At 39.4% G+C, this 15353-nt stretch overlaps 1 protein-coding gene across 4 annotated transcripts in view; it reads left to right on the top strand.

Moving 5' to 3' along the window:
* Positions 1–369: 369 nt before the first annotated feature.
* Positions 370–15353, top strand: part of Vamp4 (vesicle associated membrane protein 4) — a 36231-nt gene continuing 21247 nt past the window's right edge. For 3 of the 4 annotated variants that reach the window (XM_046430058.2, XM_046430061.2, XM_046430060.2), the window contains exons 1-3: positions 370–526; positions 3481–3598; positions 9732–9778. In XM_046430058.2, coding sequence (XP_046286014.1) covers positions 3533–3598; positions 9732–9778 — 113 coding nt within the window. In that variant the 5' untranslated portion in view covers positions 370–526; positions 3481–3532. Of the gene's footprint in view, positions 527–901; positions 1137–3480; positions 3599–9731; positions 9779–15353 lie in introns of those variants that run through there. The other variant, XM_046430059.2, reaches the window with a different exon arrangement.

A 15353-nucleotide genomic window follows, 5' to 3' on the forward strand; every position in this document is an offset into this window, starting at 1 on the left:
TTTCCTGAGATGTGTGTGAGTTTTTATTCTACTCTGAGGAAATGAAACGGGAAGTCCCAAGCCTTGCGGATCATAATAAAGGGAGGGAACGAATCCTCTGCCAACTGCAAGCCGGAGCAAAGACGTCTCGGAGCTGCCTCCTAAGCCTTCCGCTGGGCCTGGCCGCCGGGCTGCGGAGCGCCACTTCTCGTCTCCCACGCCGCCCCGAGCAACCCGCGCACGGCCGACCCCGCGACCCCGGCGACGTCTCCCCAGCACGCAACTCCGAGGCTGCGGACCACGATGCGCGGGGTCGGGGTGGGGGTGGGGGGTGCGCCCGGGCGCAGAAGAGGTGGGATCGACTCGCTCGGCGGTCTCCGCCCCGGTCCCGCCCCCCGCCCGCGCCACCGCCGAGCGCCGATCGGCTCGATGAGCGGGGGTGCTGCGGCCGAGGCGGTCGGCGCCGCGGCCTCCCCTCCCGCCTGGCTCTTCTCCCCGCTCTGCTTCCCTCTCCCCGCCCGGCGCCGCGGAGCTCTCCGGCTCGCAGGTACCGGCGCCGGCCTGCCCGGTGGGGACGGGCGAGAGGAGGCGGGGAGGCGGCGACGCGCCGGCGCCAACGTCCCAGGCCTCCGGTCGGGCGCTCGGCCAGACGGGGGGCGGTTGAGAGGCCCCGGGGCCGCGCGGTGCAGGGCGGCGGAGGGGCGGCCTGGAACGCGGGGTGGGAACCGGCGCCGCCCGGTGCGCGCAGGAGGACGGCCTCCGCCCAGGGCCGGCGCCTGCGGACGCGGAGCGCGGCGGGCGGGTGGTGGTGGAGCAAGATCAATAAATAGATGCAAGTTTGTTTGCGCAGAGCCATTGCGGAGGCCCGGGGCCGCTCCCGGTGCGTGACGTGCCGGGCGTCCGGTGGGGACGGGCCGGCGGGGCGGGCGTGTGCACACGGCCCGGGCGGTGGGCTTCTAGGAGGTCTTACCGAGGACGTCCACGCCGCCTCCCCGAGCGTGACTCGTCGCCTTGGTTGGTTGGTACCCATGGCGTCGGTTGATCCCGCCGGTGGCGACCTGCCTGCTGCTTTGCCGGTGGCCCTCTCTTTGTGGAGCTGGGCTCACTGCTGTTCCCAGCTGGTCCCCTGGCTCTGACGGCGGGGTCTGCTGTTTAAGGTATTAGCTTTGCTGTGTATGTCATGCAGACTTCATAGGAGTCTGTCTGGTTTGTGGGGGGCTGTAGAGCACCCTAGCATCCTTTTGTAGGATTTAAAATACGATTGAAGAAAAGCTCACGTTCTCCGATTATTTGCTGTCATCTGTTTTCCCATGCATTCTGTAACATTTCTGCATGAGTGAATTATCATTAAATCAAAGTATGAGGCATCAAATGGGCCAGATGTACATGACGGAAATATTGTGGAATGAGAAACTCTGGAGCTGTGACTTAGGTACAAGAGTTTAGTGAGGTTACAGAAGGTTAAATTTCTGGCTTGAGAACATTTCGTTGAATATGAAGCTAGACACTTTTTTTTTTTTTAAGTGAATGACATTAAACAACAAACTAATGTCTAACTGTACTTAATCTGAAGATCTCAGATGCTTCTTCCTGAAGAGGATGTGGGCTACTGGGTTGTTACAGGGAAGTATGTCTTTCTCAGGTAGAACTGTGTCATCTGATGGCAACCAATTGAATAAATACTAAAACTGATAACGCACAACCATTGATTTAGGCCTGTATCTCTGCTATTTCAATAAGTGACAACACTTTTTTTTTTTTTTACTAAGTCTTTTAGTTTCTTGGTTCTTACCTCAGTGGTATGCATAGAGAATAAAAGAAAACATGCATGTGTAACTCTGAGCACTAAAACTGCTCTGCATCACTGAGAAAATTGCACATCTATGTGCCCAACACAGAAAGCATTCTATACATTTGAGCTATTCTGAGTTCTTAGGTGTTCAGCCATCATCTGATACAAAAATACTGAAAATTCATATTTGCATATGCCACTTTTTCTCAAAAAATTTTATTGTTACTTACACATTTTCTTGGAAAAAATCACAGTACTTATTAGCATGTAAAAAGCTGTGAGGTGGTTCTATAACAAAGAAAACTGGCTTTGTTTAACTCAGTTCTTTTGATGTGAGAGACAAACTCGTTTTCTCCTACTTTCATAATACATACACCTCTGTGACCCCAGAATGTGTGGAGATTTTTCTCTACCAGAAAGCAAGTAATTTTTGCAGCAGATTCTCTAGGACATACCATCTGGGTGTCCTCTAATTCATTTCATTTCTAACACTATCTGGAGATAGCATCCCACAAGTTGAGGGTTCAGTCCCATGAGACTGCCCCCCCCCCTTTGAGTGTCAATCACAAGCTCCAGGATGTTATACCTGTGTTTCTAATTGATCTGCTATGAATTGGGGCAGCCACAATCCCTTTTGGAGGTTCAATTAATTTGCTAGAGTGGCTCACAGAACTCAGGGAAACACTTTACTTATGTTTACCAGTTCATTATAAAGTTTATTAGGAAGTATACAGATGAATAGTCAGATGGAATAGAGGTACAGAGCAAGGTATGCAGAAGGAACCAGGAGCTTCCATAGCCCTTCAGGCACGCCACCCTCCAAGAACCTTCATGTGTCCAGCCATCTGGAAACTCTGGAATCCTGTCCTGTTAGGTTTTTTACATAAACTTTATTAGGCAAAATAGACTACTGTTATTGGGCTGTTGGTGATTGACTGAACTTTCACAACCTTTAGTCCTTCTGCCCTCCCCAAAATGGGAGCTGCAATATCCCAACCTTTTAATCATGCCTTGCTCTTTCTTGTAGCTAGCTGCCTTTCTGAAGCTAGTCATCTCATTAGCATACAAAAACAAACAAACAAACAAAAACCACACTTAGCACTCTCTGAGATTCTGAGGGTATTAGGAACTATATGTTAGGAAATAGGGTGAAGACCCAAGGCAAGTGTATCTTAAGTTTTGTGTGTGTGTGTGTAAAATCACAGTATCAAACCAGGACTTAAGAAACTTAACCCTTTTCATGGAATACCAGTGGGACGCTATGTAGGTTGCAAATTTTTTTTGCATGTATGATCTGATTGGACCACCTCAATTCCATGCAAAATCATAGAAATTCCTATTTTACAGATAAGGAAATAGAATCATTACTTAAGCTTCTGATTTCAAGTTAAAATCATAAAGCATTTTAGGATTTTCAAGGAACTTCTTTCTATTTTTTCTGTTCCTGTACTGTCTGCGCTTTCATTTTATAAAATCCTTAATTCACTCATTTCTTCCACATGTTTTCTTTGGGAAACTACTTGATTTTATCATGTGTTTAACTGTTCCTTACATGTTCAGGTGTAAAGTCACTGGAGTAGAGCAGGTGACGGGAGTAGCTGAAGTCACCAAAATGGGGGGGGGGGTCGTCTCTCATACAGGCCTTCTGTCTGCTTTAAGTACTTTAGTTTACATCCAAAAGTCTAATGATTGGTTTTTTTCTCCTTAAGGTGGTGAATATTTTATTCAGCTGGGAAATAGAAGAGTACTCTGAGTAAAAATATGCCTCCCAAGTTCAAGCGACACCTCAATGATGATGATGTCACTGGTTCTGTGAAAAGCGAAAGGGTAAGTTTAGAATCTTAAGTTTTAGAACAAGAAAGAGTCAACATGTTTTCACTCCCTTTGTAAATAATATAAAAGAATCTAAAGTTTATGGCTACTGTAGGAGCAGCAAAGGTAGTGATCCCTTTCTTGCTCATACTGAAGGATCGTAGCTGACACCCCATAACAAAAAACAGGTTAAGAAGAGGAACATTGAACAGATTTATATGTTCACAGTTTTGTATGTGTCAACAGGACCCAAAGACCCAGAGTGAATTATACATTTTCATGCTCAGGTTTGATGAAGTAAGGGCAGCCATGTAGAAATAGGGTTGAACTAAAGGGTGTTATCTAACACTAATAGACTCAGGGGAGTGGGGGAGGCCAGCAAGGCCTGTCTGCTCGAACTTTCCTTGGCCTCCCCGCAGCAGTCCTTCCTTCTGAGTATGGGGCACTCAAAGAAGGTAGGTTAGTGAATGTTTTATGGCCAACTTTTACATAGAAAGGAGAAGATTAGGTTAATATTTTTAGGTTTTATGACAGTATTTGGGGAAAGGGGGTTCTGGGTTTTGTGACCTCCTTTGGGGAAAGGAACTGCGGTCCTTGTAGCTTGCCTTAGGGGAAAACTTGATAGCAGGGGACAGTCAGAGAGAAACCTTGCTATGAGGCTGCTTGTGAAGCTTTTACTTCAGGGTGTCAATTTCTGAACCCTATCACCACCATATTCTAATCTTACTTTTTTCAACTTCATAGTAAATGTCTTAAAAAATATATATTGCTTAGATTGATAATAGTATTTCAAGGAAAAAAAAAATTTTGGTACCTGGGATTGAATTCAGGAGCATGCGACTACTGAGCCATATCCCCAGCTATTTTGTATTTTATTTAGAGAGGGGGTCTCACTGAGTTGCTTAGCACCTGGCTTTGCTGAGGCTGGCTTTGAACTCATGATCCTCCTGCCTCAGCCCCCTGATACGCTGGGATTACAGGCGTGTGCCACCAGGCCAAGCTCAGGGAAAATATTATACAACTATATAATGTCTTATTCAGAACTCTGGAGCCAAATATATTTGAAATTTAGAGTTTTTCAGATTTAAGTAAGGTAGTTAAGTATATAGCTTTTAGGGGTCTGAACTAACACCTCCAAACATATTAATATTTCTTAGTGAAATATATGGGTTATCTATATAAATAAAATAGCTAAAGTCAATTCAAGTCAGGTTTTCCTCCAAATGAGTTTTTTTTTTTGTCAGGGATTAAGTACTGGGGATTGAACTCAGGGATACTCAACCACTGAGTCACATCCCCGGCTCTATTTTGTATTTTATTTAGAGACAGGGTCTTTCTGAGTTGCTTAGCACCTTGTGGTTGCAGAGGCTGGCTTTGAACTCATGATCCTCCTGTCTTAGCCTCCCAAGCCACTAGGATTACAAGCATGCACCACTGCACCCAGCCCAAATGAGTTTTGACACCAAACTTATCAAAGCTTTTTGGCTTATTGAACTTTTTAGATTTTGAAATTATATGTGATAGATCCTGGACCTGTGACTGTCTCAGAGTCCAGAATGCCTTGTTCATGATGCTTCAATTTCTAGTTCATTTTAGAAATACGCTATGTTTAGGGATTGGGGGTATAGCTCAGTTTTAGAATGCTTTCCTAGCATGCATGAGGCCCTGTGTTTAATCCACTTCACTGAAAATAAGAGAGAAGGTGGTGGGATAGATAAATAAATAAACAAATAAATAAATAAATCAGGGTATTGTGCAGCATCTTGAAAGACAGCTTATCATGTGACTATTATAGATAGAATAATTCTATAGATAGAATAAGTATTCTATCTATAGAATATTTTTTGAGGGAAGGAAATATATTCTTTTCCTTTTTTAATCTGGTAAACGGAAGCCTCCCTTACGTCCTTTCTTCTTGTCATCCTTCTATTTACTGATCCGTTCCACAAGTACTTATTAACCACCTACTGCGTGGTAAGCCTGGTGTTAAAACCTAGGGGGCTCAGTTGCTGCCCTTAAGAGTTCTTGGTCTGTTTGACTTTATTTTTATTTTTAATATTTTCATTTTTTTTTTTTAGCTTTAGATGGACACAATGTCTTTATTTTTATGTGGTGCTGACGATTGAACCCAGTGCCTCACGCATGCCAGGCGAGCGTGCTACCACTTGAGCCACATCCCCAGCCCCTGTTTGACTTTATTTTATATGCTCCTTTTTTGTGTAACTTTGGAACTTGATATTAATCACTCAACATTTTATGATTTAGAAGTATCTTTTAATATAATACAAAAAGCATTTGTCCTTAGTTTGTTTTTGTTTATGTTTTTGATGGGGAGAAGAACCCACCAAAAGACTAATTGCTATTTAGCTTTTTAAAATGAGCTGAACTCATATTTAAAGATATAAAATGTACAGTCTCAATCAGTACTACTACTGAGACTGTAACTGTGACTTTCTCTTTACATGTGGGTTATTAGCACAATTGGCTGTAAAAATTGGATATTGAACACCTGAACTGAACAAAAATCCACTGTTTAAATAGAGCCTGCCTTTGGATATTTATGAGATTTTGAAATTTCATAACTGATTGGTTCTAATAATTGCTTTTTAAATTTTTTAAGTTTTGTTACTCTTTCCAATTATAATTTTTGCAGCTTTATTGAGATATAATTTATATAACATACAACTCACCCATTTAAAAGGTACGATTTAATGGGTTTTGGTATATTCACAAAGTTGTGCAGCCATCGCACGGTCTAGTTTAGGGTTTTTTATCCTCCCTAAAAGAAACTCTGTGCCCTTCAGCAGTCATCCCCATTCTCTCCATTCCCTCAGCCCTAGGCAACCAAAAACCTATAGATTTACTTATTCTGAACCTTCTTTTTTGTACTAGGGATTGAACCCAGGGGTGCTTAACCACTGAGCTATATCCTCACCCCTTTTTGTTTTTTATTTTGAGACAAAGTCTCTGTACGTTTCTGAGGCTGGCCCTCAACTTGCATCCTCCTGCCTCAGCTTCCCAAGCAGCTGGGATTACAAGTTGTACCATTGCACCTGGCTATTCTGAACCTTTTACATAAATGAAATCATACAATATGTAGCTTTTTGTGACTGGCTTCTTTGACTTCCATAATGTTTTCAAGATTTGTCAATGTGGTAGTATGTATCAGTACTTTATCCTTTTTATTAACTGAATAATGTTTCATTGTATGGATGTACCACATTTAGTTATCCATCAATTGATGATGTTTGGAATTTTTCCTGACATTTTGGCTATTGTGAATATTGCTTTTATGAACATTAGCATACAAGTTTTTGTTGAACACATTTTCATTTCTTATACTTACATACCTAGACATCGAATTACTGATTGTTAGAGTAACTCTAATGTTCAACCTTTGTAGAATTGCTAAACTGTTTTCCACATGGTTGCATGGTGTTTTATATTCCCACCAGCACTGTGAGGGTTCCAGTTCCTCCACACCCTCAAACAGTGCTTGCTGGGTGAAGTGGTATCGCATTGATATGTAAAAGGCATTGGTTTTCATGTGTGTTTCCAGTATAAAACTAAAATAAACATACATTATATCTTCTAAACCAAATAAACTGGATCATAAACCATTATATTTTTTCTGTTTTTGGTGCTGGGGATTGAACTCGGGCACTTGACTACTGAGCCACAACCCCAGCCCTATTTTGTATTTTATTTAGAGACAGGGTCTCACTGAGTTGTTTAGCACCTCACTTTTGCTGAGGCTGGCTTTGAACTGGAGATCCTTCTGCCTCAGCCTCCTATAATCCTGAGCCATGGGATTATAGGCATGTACCACCATGCCTGACATAAATCATTGCACTTTAATCAGCTTTTGTTTTATATATATTTGAAGCCATATTGTTATGTATATAAACTCATTGCTGTTAAGTCTTCTTGGTGGATTGTGTATTTTATAATTACAAAATTATTATTTGATTGTTTAATATGTCCTAAAAATTTCTATTTAGATTGATAGTCTTTTGATAGAATTTGCTAAGGTTTCTTTTCTACCACTTTTTTATTTTTCATTTTTTTGACCTCTGTTGTAGATAATTTTCTTGAAAACAGATATAGGCTGGAATTTTTTGAACTCTAATCATATATAGTTTTTGTTTTTGTCAGGGCCACTCAGACCACTCATTATTGTGATGACCAATACATTTGGACTTTTTCTGTGCCAGGTAGTCCTTCAGCCTGCAGTGGATGTTCTTTACCCTGATATTTGGCTGTCTCTGTTATCAAGGAGCTTTGGGTCTCAGCTTACATTTCACTCACCTCTTGAGAATGATTTTCATTTGTCACACCATCACTTTTGTCCCGTCACTGTTTTAGTTTCCTGCACAGCATTATCACAGTCACATTTTTCTATGAACGCTCAGTCAAAGCTTGTCTGTCTCATTCACAGCTGGTTTGGATCTTAGAACAGTGCCAACCATGTGGGAAATGCTCAAAAATACATGCTAAATGAAGGTCAAATACGTCCTTCTTTCACTGTTTTACTGTTCATGTTATGGAGTATTTAGTTTACATATATGTGAGGATATTCTTTGTATTCTAATCCTTATATAATCAATCCTAGATTGATTCCTTTTCCTTATCTCTCTCCTTATCCTTAGAACCACTAGGCAGTTGAGAAATTTTACTGCCTTTCTCCATCCATTCCTCTTTCTGTTATTAACTTTATATTGTAACAGTAATGTTTAAATCTGTTCTTCATCAGCTTACTAGAAACGGGTGACCTTCCGTTGTGTTGTCTTTCACTCTAGCCCTGTCCCCTCCCCCTCTTTCCTGCCACTTCTCCCTGAGACAGGCGTGTTGGTCACACTCCATGTCCCAGCCTCAGAGCTTTGTTAGAAAAAAGTTTTAGGCTCTTTTTAAGCTTTTCCTTGGATTGTGCCTTTTCCTTTTCAGTAATTCTAACTTACAGTTCACCGTCACATTACCATCAAACATTTAAACCTGACCACACATCAGATTCTTTGATGATCTCTGTCTTAGGAGGTTTGTTCTTAATTTTCTTTTTGGCTGGTGTAATTTTTTGAGCAATTTCCTCAGAAAAGGTACCTGAGTGGTATATTGGTTTCCTATTGTTACTGTAAAAACCACAAATATAAAGCACGAAATTATGATCTTGATTTCTGGTGACCTGAAGTCCAAGATGAGTCTTACGGGGCTGAAATCGGGGTGCCAGTGGGGCTGTTTTCCATTCAGAGGCCGCAGGGCAGAAATGGGTTTTGCCTTTCCCAGTTCCTGTCTGGGCTCATCATGTTCTTTCATCTTCAAGTTTCAATCTCTCTATCTCCTGCTTCCATTTTATAAGAACCCTGTGAGTAGCTCTGGCCCACATGAATAATCTGTCATGAATTTGCCCCTTTGAAGACCTTTAATCACCTCTGCCAAGTCCCTTCCTACACCCTTGCTCACGCAGTCACAGGCTTTGGTGGCTAGGACATAGGCCTCCTTGGGGAGCCATTATTTTACCTGCAAGCAATCATATTCTGTTTGAGTTCTTGTCTGAAGGTCTGGGTTTTGCTCTTCTATAGCCTCCTTTTGGGACTCCATGTCTTCCCATTTGGGGGGCGGAGAGAGACCACTTCATTTTAATGAAGAATGTCCTATCTGGTGAGGTAAGAATCTAAGGTTTTTGTGTGGGAGTTCAGATTTGTGTAGAGTGCTGTTTATGGACTTAGCAGCTAGAAGGTGGACCAAGCCAGTTACTAGGCCTTTGCTCCCAGCTCTGGTTACCCTCCTGTTGTCCTCCATTGCGGCAGTTGGACTCCACAAACTACATTCCTTCTCTGCCGTCTGGTTCTCTGTTAATTTCTGCCAATACAGAGACACTGGGAGGAATGAGAAGGGGCTTCTTTCTAACTGCCTGCAGCATCAATTATAGGATTCTGGAATTATAAGCATTTTCTTTGGAAGGTCTGTAAACAGTTCCATATCATTTAGCTTCTATTGAAGTAAATGTGATTGATCATTCTTCCCTCTGTCTGTAAGCTTGGAGAAATTCATTGTATAGAACTTGTTTCATTACTTCTCCTTGACATTTTATAAGCCCTCTGAATCTGAAAAGTCTTTTTCTTTCTTTCTTTCTTTTTTTCTTTTTTGACAGAGAAATCTTTTGGAAGATGATTCAGATGAAGAAGAGGACTTTTTTCTGTAAGTTTTTTGAACAACTTTTTCAAAGTATAATTGACAATCAAATGCATATATTTAAAGTGTACAATGAGTTTTGACATACAAACTATGAAATCATCACTAAAATTAAATAATAAATATAGCCATCACCCTAAAAGTTTCCACATACCCCTTGATAATCTGTTGCTTTCCTAGTCCCTAGGCAACCACTGATATGCTATCACTGTAGTATATATTTTCTAAAATTTTATATAGACTAAATCATAGAGTATGCCCCCTTTTTTACGGGCTGCATTTGCTCAGCATGATTATTTTGAGATTCAACCATGTATCAATAATTGGGTTTCTTTTTTTCTGAGTAGTATTCCATTGCAGAATATACTGCAATTATCTGTCTATTCACTTGTATATGGATATCTAGGTTGTTTCTAGTTTGGGGACATTACAGATTAAGCTGCTGTAAACATTTGCATAAAAGTTTTTGTGTGGACATACACTTTTATTTATCTTGGATAAATATCTAAGAGTAAAATACTTAATGTGCATTTACAACTGTTTTTCAAAGTGTTTGAACTATTTTATATTCTTTTTATTTATTTAATTTTTTTTAGTTGTAGGTGGACACAATACCTTTTTATTTTTATGTGGGTCTGAGGATCGAACCCAGTGCCTCACACATGCTAAGCGAGTGCTCTTTCTCTGAGCCACAACCCCAGCCCTATTTTATATTCTTACCAGTACTATATGAGAGTTTTAGTTGCTTCAGATTGTAACCAACTATATATGGTCAATCTTTATTATTTTAGATATTCTACTGGGTGTGTAGAGGTATCTCAGTGTGTTTTTAATTTGCATTTCCCTAATGAAAACTGATGTTGAGCATCTCTTGATGTGCTTATTTTCCATCATTATGCCTTCTTTGGCAAAGTATATGTTCAACTCCTGTGTGAGTGTGTGTGTGTGTGTGTGTGTGTGTGTGTGTTGCTCTAATTCAATCAAGCCCAGGGTTTCATACATGCTTATTTTCTTATTATGTTGTAAGAAAGATACAAGTTCTTTGTCATATATATGTGCTTTGCAAATATATACTCCAAATCCGTAACTTAACCTTTTCATTTTTGGAACAGTAGCATTTGAAGATTAATTGGGTTTTGATGAAATCAATTTATTGAATTTTCTATATTGTTTTTCTTTCTTTATATCTTATTAAAAAAATCTTTCTCAAACATAATGTACTATGATTTTCACCTATGTCTTTCTAGGAGTTTTATAGTCTTGGCTTTTAAATTTAGGCCTGTAATCCATTTTAAGTTAATTTTTATACATGGCTGAGGTAAGGATGAAGGGTTTGGGGGTGGGGTTGTAAGCCATCTAATTATTTCATTTGATGAAAAGGTTTATTCTTTCCCTATTGAATTATCATGGTACTGTGCTGAAAACTATTTGACCTGGCTAATCTTTTTTTTCAGTTGTAAATGGACACAATATCTCTATTTATTTATTTTTATGTGTTGCTGAGGATTGAACCTGGTGCCTCACATGTGTGAGACAGGTGCTCTACCACTGAGCTATAGCCTCAGCCCCCTGACCAGTCCTTTTAGTTTTAATTTGAAATCACTCTCATGCAGCCTAGGTTTGTGTCTGTGAAGCAGTGTTGTAAGAGTCTTTGCTGGGAATTGTTGCCTGAGGGGAAGCGCTTACCTTCTACTTCATTAACATATTGTGACATGTTTTTTTGTGGAGGCTGATTTTTGATGAAAACATTTTATAAAATCAATTGAAACCCATGAAGCAGTGGGCAAGAGCTTATAGGATAGAAAGCAAATACAGGAAATTGTATTATTTTTGGCAGGAATGTCATAAATTGTATTATTTTTGGCAGGGATGTAATTTGTTAGAGGTGACAAGCTTTCCATAAGCTACTTGCCTACAGTACCTTTTATGGTGAGAAGTCTTAGATGAAAGGGTAGTTACTAGGAACTCAGTGTTGAAAAGATGGGCAGATGCTTTGGGTAGATAAGTGATTTTCTGAATGTAAGGTAGATGCCCTTGTGAGAAATAACAACTCTTTGGGCCAAAAATGTATGTCCACTCCCATATAATGCTGTATACCTTCCAAAGGGCCTGACACCCTAAGTGGCACACCCCCTCAATATCCAGCTTCCATATCCGGCTTCCCCTACCTGTTGAAAGGAAGACAAATAAAATTCTCAAAATAATATTTGAATATTACTTAACCCCCATGTTTATAACAGCAGTATTAACAATAGACAAAAGGTGGAAACAGCCCAAGTGTCCCGCACCAGATGAATGTATAAACAAAATGTGCAATATACATAAATGGATATTGTGTTGAAAAGGAAGGGAATTTGATGTCTGCTGCAACATGAATGGACTTTAAAGAAATCATGCTAAGTGGGGGCTGGGGTTGTGGCTTAGCGGTAGAGCACTCGCCTCTCCTGGGTTTGATCCTCAGAACCACATAAAAATAAATAAACAAAATAAAGACATTGTGCCCAAGTATAACTAAAAAAAATATTTTAAAAAAAGAAAGAAATCATGCTAAGTGAAAGAAGCCTGTCACAAAAGGAAAAGTATTTGCATGATGCCCCTTAGATGAGGTCCCTAGAGTATAGTCAGGCTCAGAGAGACACAAAGTAGAATGGGGGTTGCCAGGGCTGTGAGGAGGGGAGAATGGAGAGTTGTGTCTAATTGGAAAGATAAAAAATTTCTGGAGGTGAATGGTGGTGATGGTTACAGAATAATTGAATACACTTAATGCCACAGACCTTTACATTTAAAAATGATTAAAATAGCACATTTTGTTATGTACTTACTGTAATTTTAAAAACTGACAAAAATATTGACTTTATACTTGTGGCACTATTTCTAGACTCTCTTTACTTCATTGATCTGTATGTCCATCTTACATCAATACCACACTTCCTTGACCACTGTCACTTTTTAATAAGTTGCAAAGTAGTATAGTGTATGTCCTCCAACTTTACACTTCCTTTTCAATGTTCTTTTGGCTAATTGGGCTTTAAAATTTTTAATGTAAATTTTAGAATCATTTATTTGCTTCTACAAAAGTTCCTGCTGGAATCTGGGTTGCGGTTGCATTGAATCGGTATACCCATTTGGGGAGAGTTAATGTCTTACCAATATTGGGTTTTCTGACTCATGAATATAGCTTATCTTTGTAATTATTAAGGTCCTTAATTTCTCTCAGATATTTATTTTTTAATTGTAGTTGAACACAGTATCTTTATTTTATTTATTTATTTTTATATGGTGCTGAGGATCGAACCCAGGGCCTCGCACTTGTAAGGCAAGCGCTCTACCACTGAGCCACAACCCCAGGCCCTCAGCAATGTCTTAGTTTTCAGATTCAGATCTTTATTTATTTATTTTTTTTGACAGATTCGTCCATAAGTATTTCATGCTTTTTTTTCTTTTCACATTTTTATTGGTGAATTGTAGTTACACGTAAGGATAGGATTGTTGTTACGTGTTCATACGTGCAGTGCACACAGTATAATAATATGGTTTGGCCAATATCCCTCCCCAGCACTTCTCCCCTCCCCCTTTCTCCCATCCCTTGTCTCTTTCCTCTCCTGATCTACTTTTGATTTTCATGAGATCCTTACCCCTATCTTCTTTTTCTTTTTTCCAACTTCCATATGAGAGAGAACAAAATATTTCATTTAGATTTTTTCAATTTCTTATTATTCATTGCTAGTATGTAGACATAGAGTAAATTAATGCTAAACCTTGCTAAGCTCTCTTATTTATTTTAATAGTATTTTTATGAATTCCATTGTGTTTTCCACATAAATAATTATATTGTCTACAAATAAAGATAGTTTTACTTCTGCATTTGTATGCCTTTTGTTTCTTTGTCTTTCCTGTTTTGCTCTGGCAAAAACCCCAGTACCATATTGAATTAGAAGTGGTGAGAGAGAATGCTCTTCCAGAGCTCCCTTAGGGCGAAACATTCCTTTTTTTTTTTTACCATTAAGTTTGATTTCATTGCATTTTTTTTTTTTAAGATGCCTTTTATCAGGTTGAGGAAGCTCCCTATTGTTCCTAATTTGCTAAGAAATAGATGATGTCATTTATCATCAATTTTGAAATTTCAAGCCAACATTGTATTTCTGGAATAAATCATTTGTAGTCATTAAGCCATTGTTGGCATCAGTTAAGATTTTGTGAAGGATTTTTTGCATTTATGTTAGAGATATTATTGCTGGCTACTGGTTTAAGATAAGGTGGGCTCCATATAATGATTTGGGAGATGTTCTGTATTTACTTTTCCAGAAGAGTTTCTGTAATATTGCTATGTGTCTACATTGAACATTTGGTAGAATTCATAATTGAACTCATCTAGTCCCCAAATTTTTTTGTAGGAGTTTTTACATGATTCTATAATAATTCTAGATTTACAGAAGGATTACATGGTTAGACAGAGAGCTGCCGTGTGTCCTCCACTCAGCTCTTCGTAGTAAATCCTACATGACTGTAGTGCATTTGTCTGTAGTGAGGCCCCACCTTGCTTCTGTTAGTAATTGTGTCTGCTCTTATTCTGTGCTTCCTGCCCTATCTGTTTTTCCTGTATGATCTGACCAGACGTTTATCAAAGAACCAGCCTTGGGTTCGGGTTTTATTTTGTCTTTTTCCTCAGTAACATTCTAAAGTCTCATGTTATGTAGTAAGTGAAAACAAATGTAGCCACTGCTGCTTTTCTTTAACCTGTAGTTGGAATAATTTTAATTTAATAATTTTCAGATGGCTGTCTCACTTTGCGGTTTCCTCACTGAATGACTACTTTTTTATGCTTTTCAGTTGACCCATTTGTAGTTCCTCTGGTTTAGAATATTAGTTTTCTCTATGGAATTCAACATTTAACTTGTACTTTGGGATGAGATACTGGTCCAGTTTTTGTGTGTGTGTGTTAGGGGGTGGTACTAGGGATTGAATTCAGGGGCACTCAGCCGCTGAGCCACATCCCCAGCCCTATTTTGTGTTTTATTCAGAGACAGGATCTCACTGAGTTGCTTAGCGCCTCACTTTTGCTGAGGCTGGCTTTGAACTCACAATCCTCCTGTCTCAGCCTCCTGAGCCCCTGGGATTACAGGCATGCGCCAGCCACCATGCCTGGCTACTGGTCCAGTATTCTAAGGCTTAATTGCAGTTTTAAATACTTGGAGGAAGAACTTAGAGAAATTAAGGCAAGTTGATATTTTCATATTTATTCATTATGTAAATAAGTTTTAATAGGCAGTTTAACCTTTTTCTCCAAAATGTTTTTCTTGTCACAAACTGGATTTTTTTTTCACCTCCTTTAGAAGTTACCCTATGTCTAGAAATTTAGAACCTTGTTTCTTTTGAGTTACCTTATTCACTACCTTCAGTAAAATGATAATTAAAATACTTAAAATATCTAAAAATTTCCATTTTGAGAATGCTAAAATGAATTAAGGTTATATACCCTTGACTTTTATAAAGAGATAATAATTTAAGAAATGTTAATATTTTTAAGATTCTTGTTTTTCCCCCTTTTGCTGTTGGTAGATTTAAGATGAGTAATCAAAAT

This window comes from Marmota monax, unplaced genomic scaffold (assembly GCF_021218885.2).
Source record: "Marmota monax isolate L192 unplaced genomic scaffold, Marmota_monax_Labrador192_F-V1.1 WCK01_AAM20220418_F8-fsc00055, whole genome shotgun sequence".
NCBI classification, from domain to species: Eukaryota; Metazoa; Chordata; class Mammalia; order Rodentia; family Sciuridae; genus Marmota; species Marmota monax.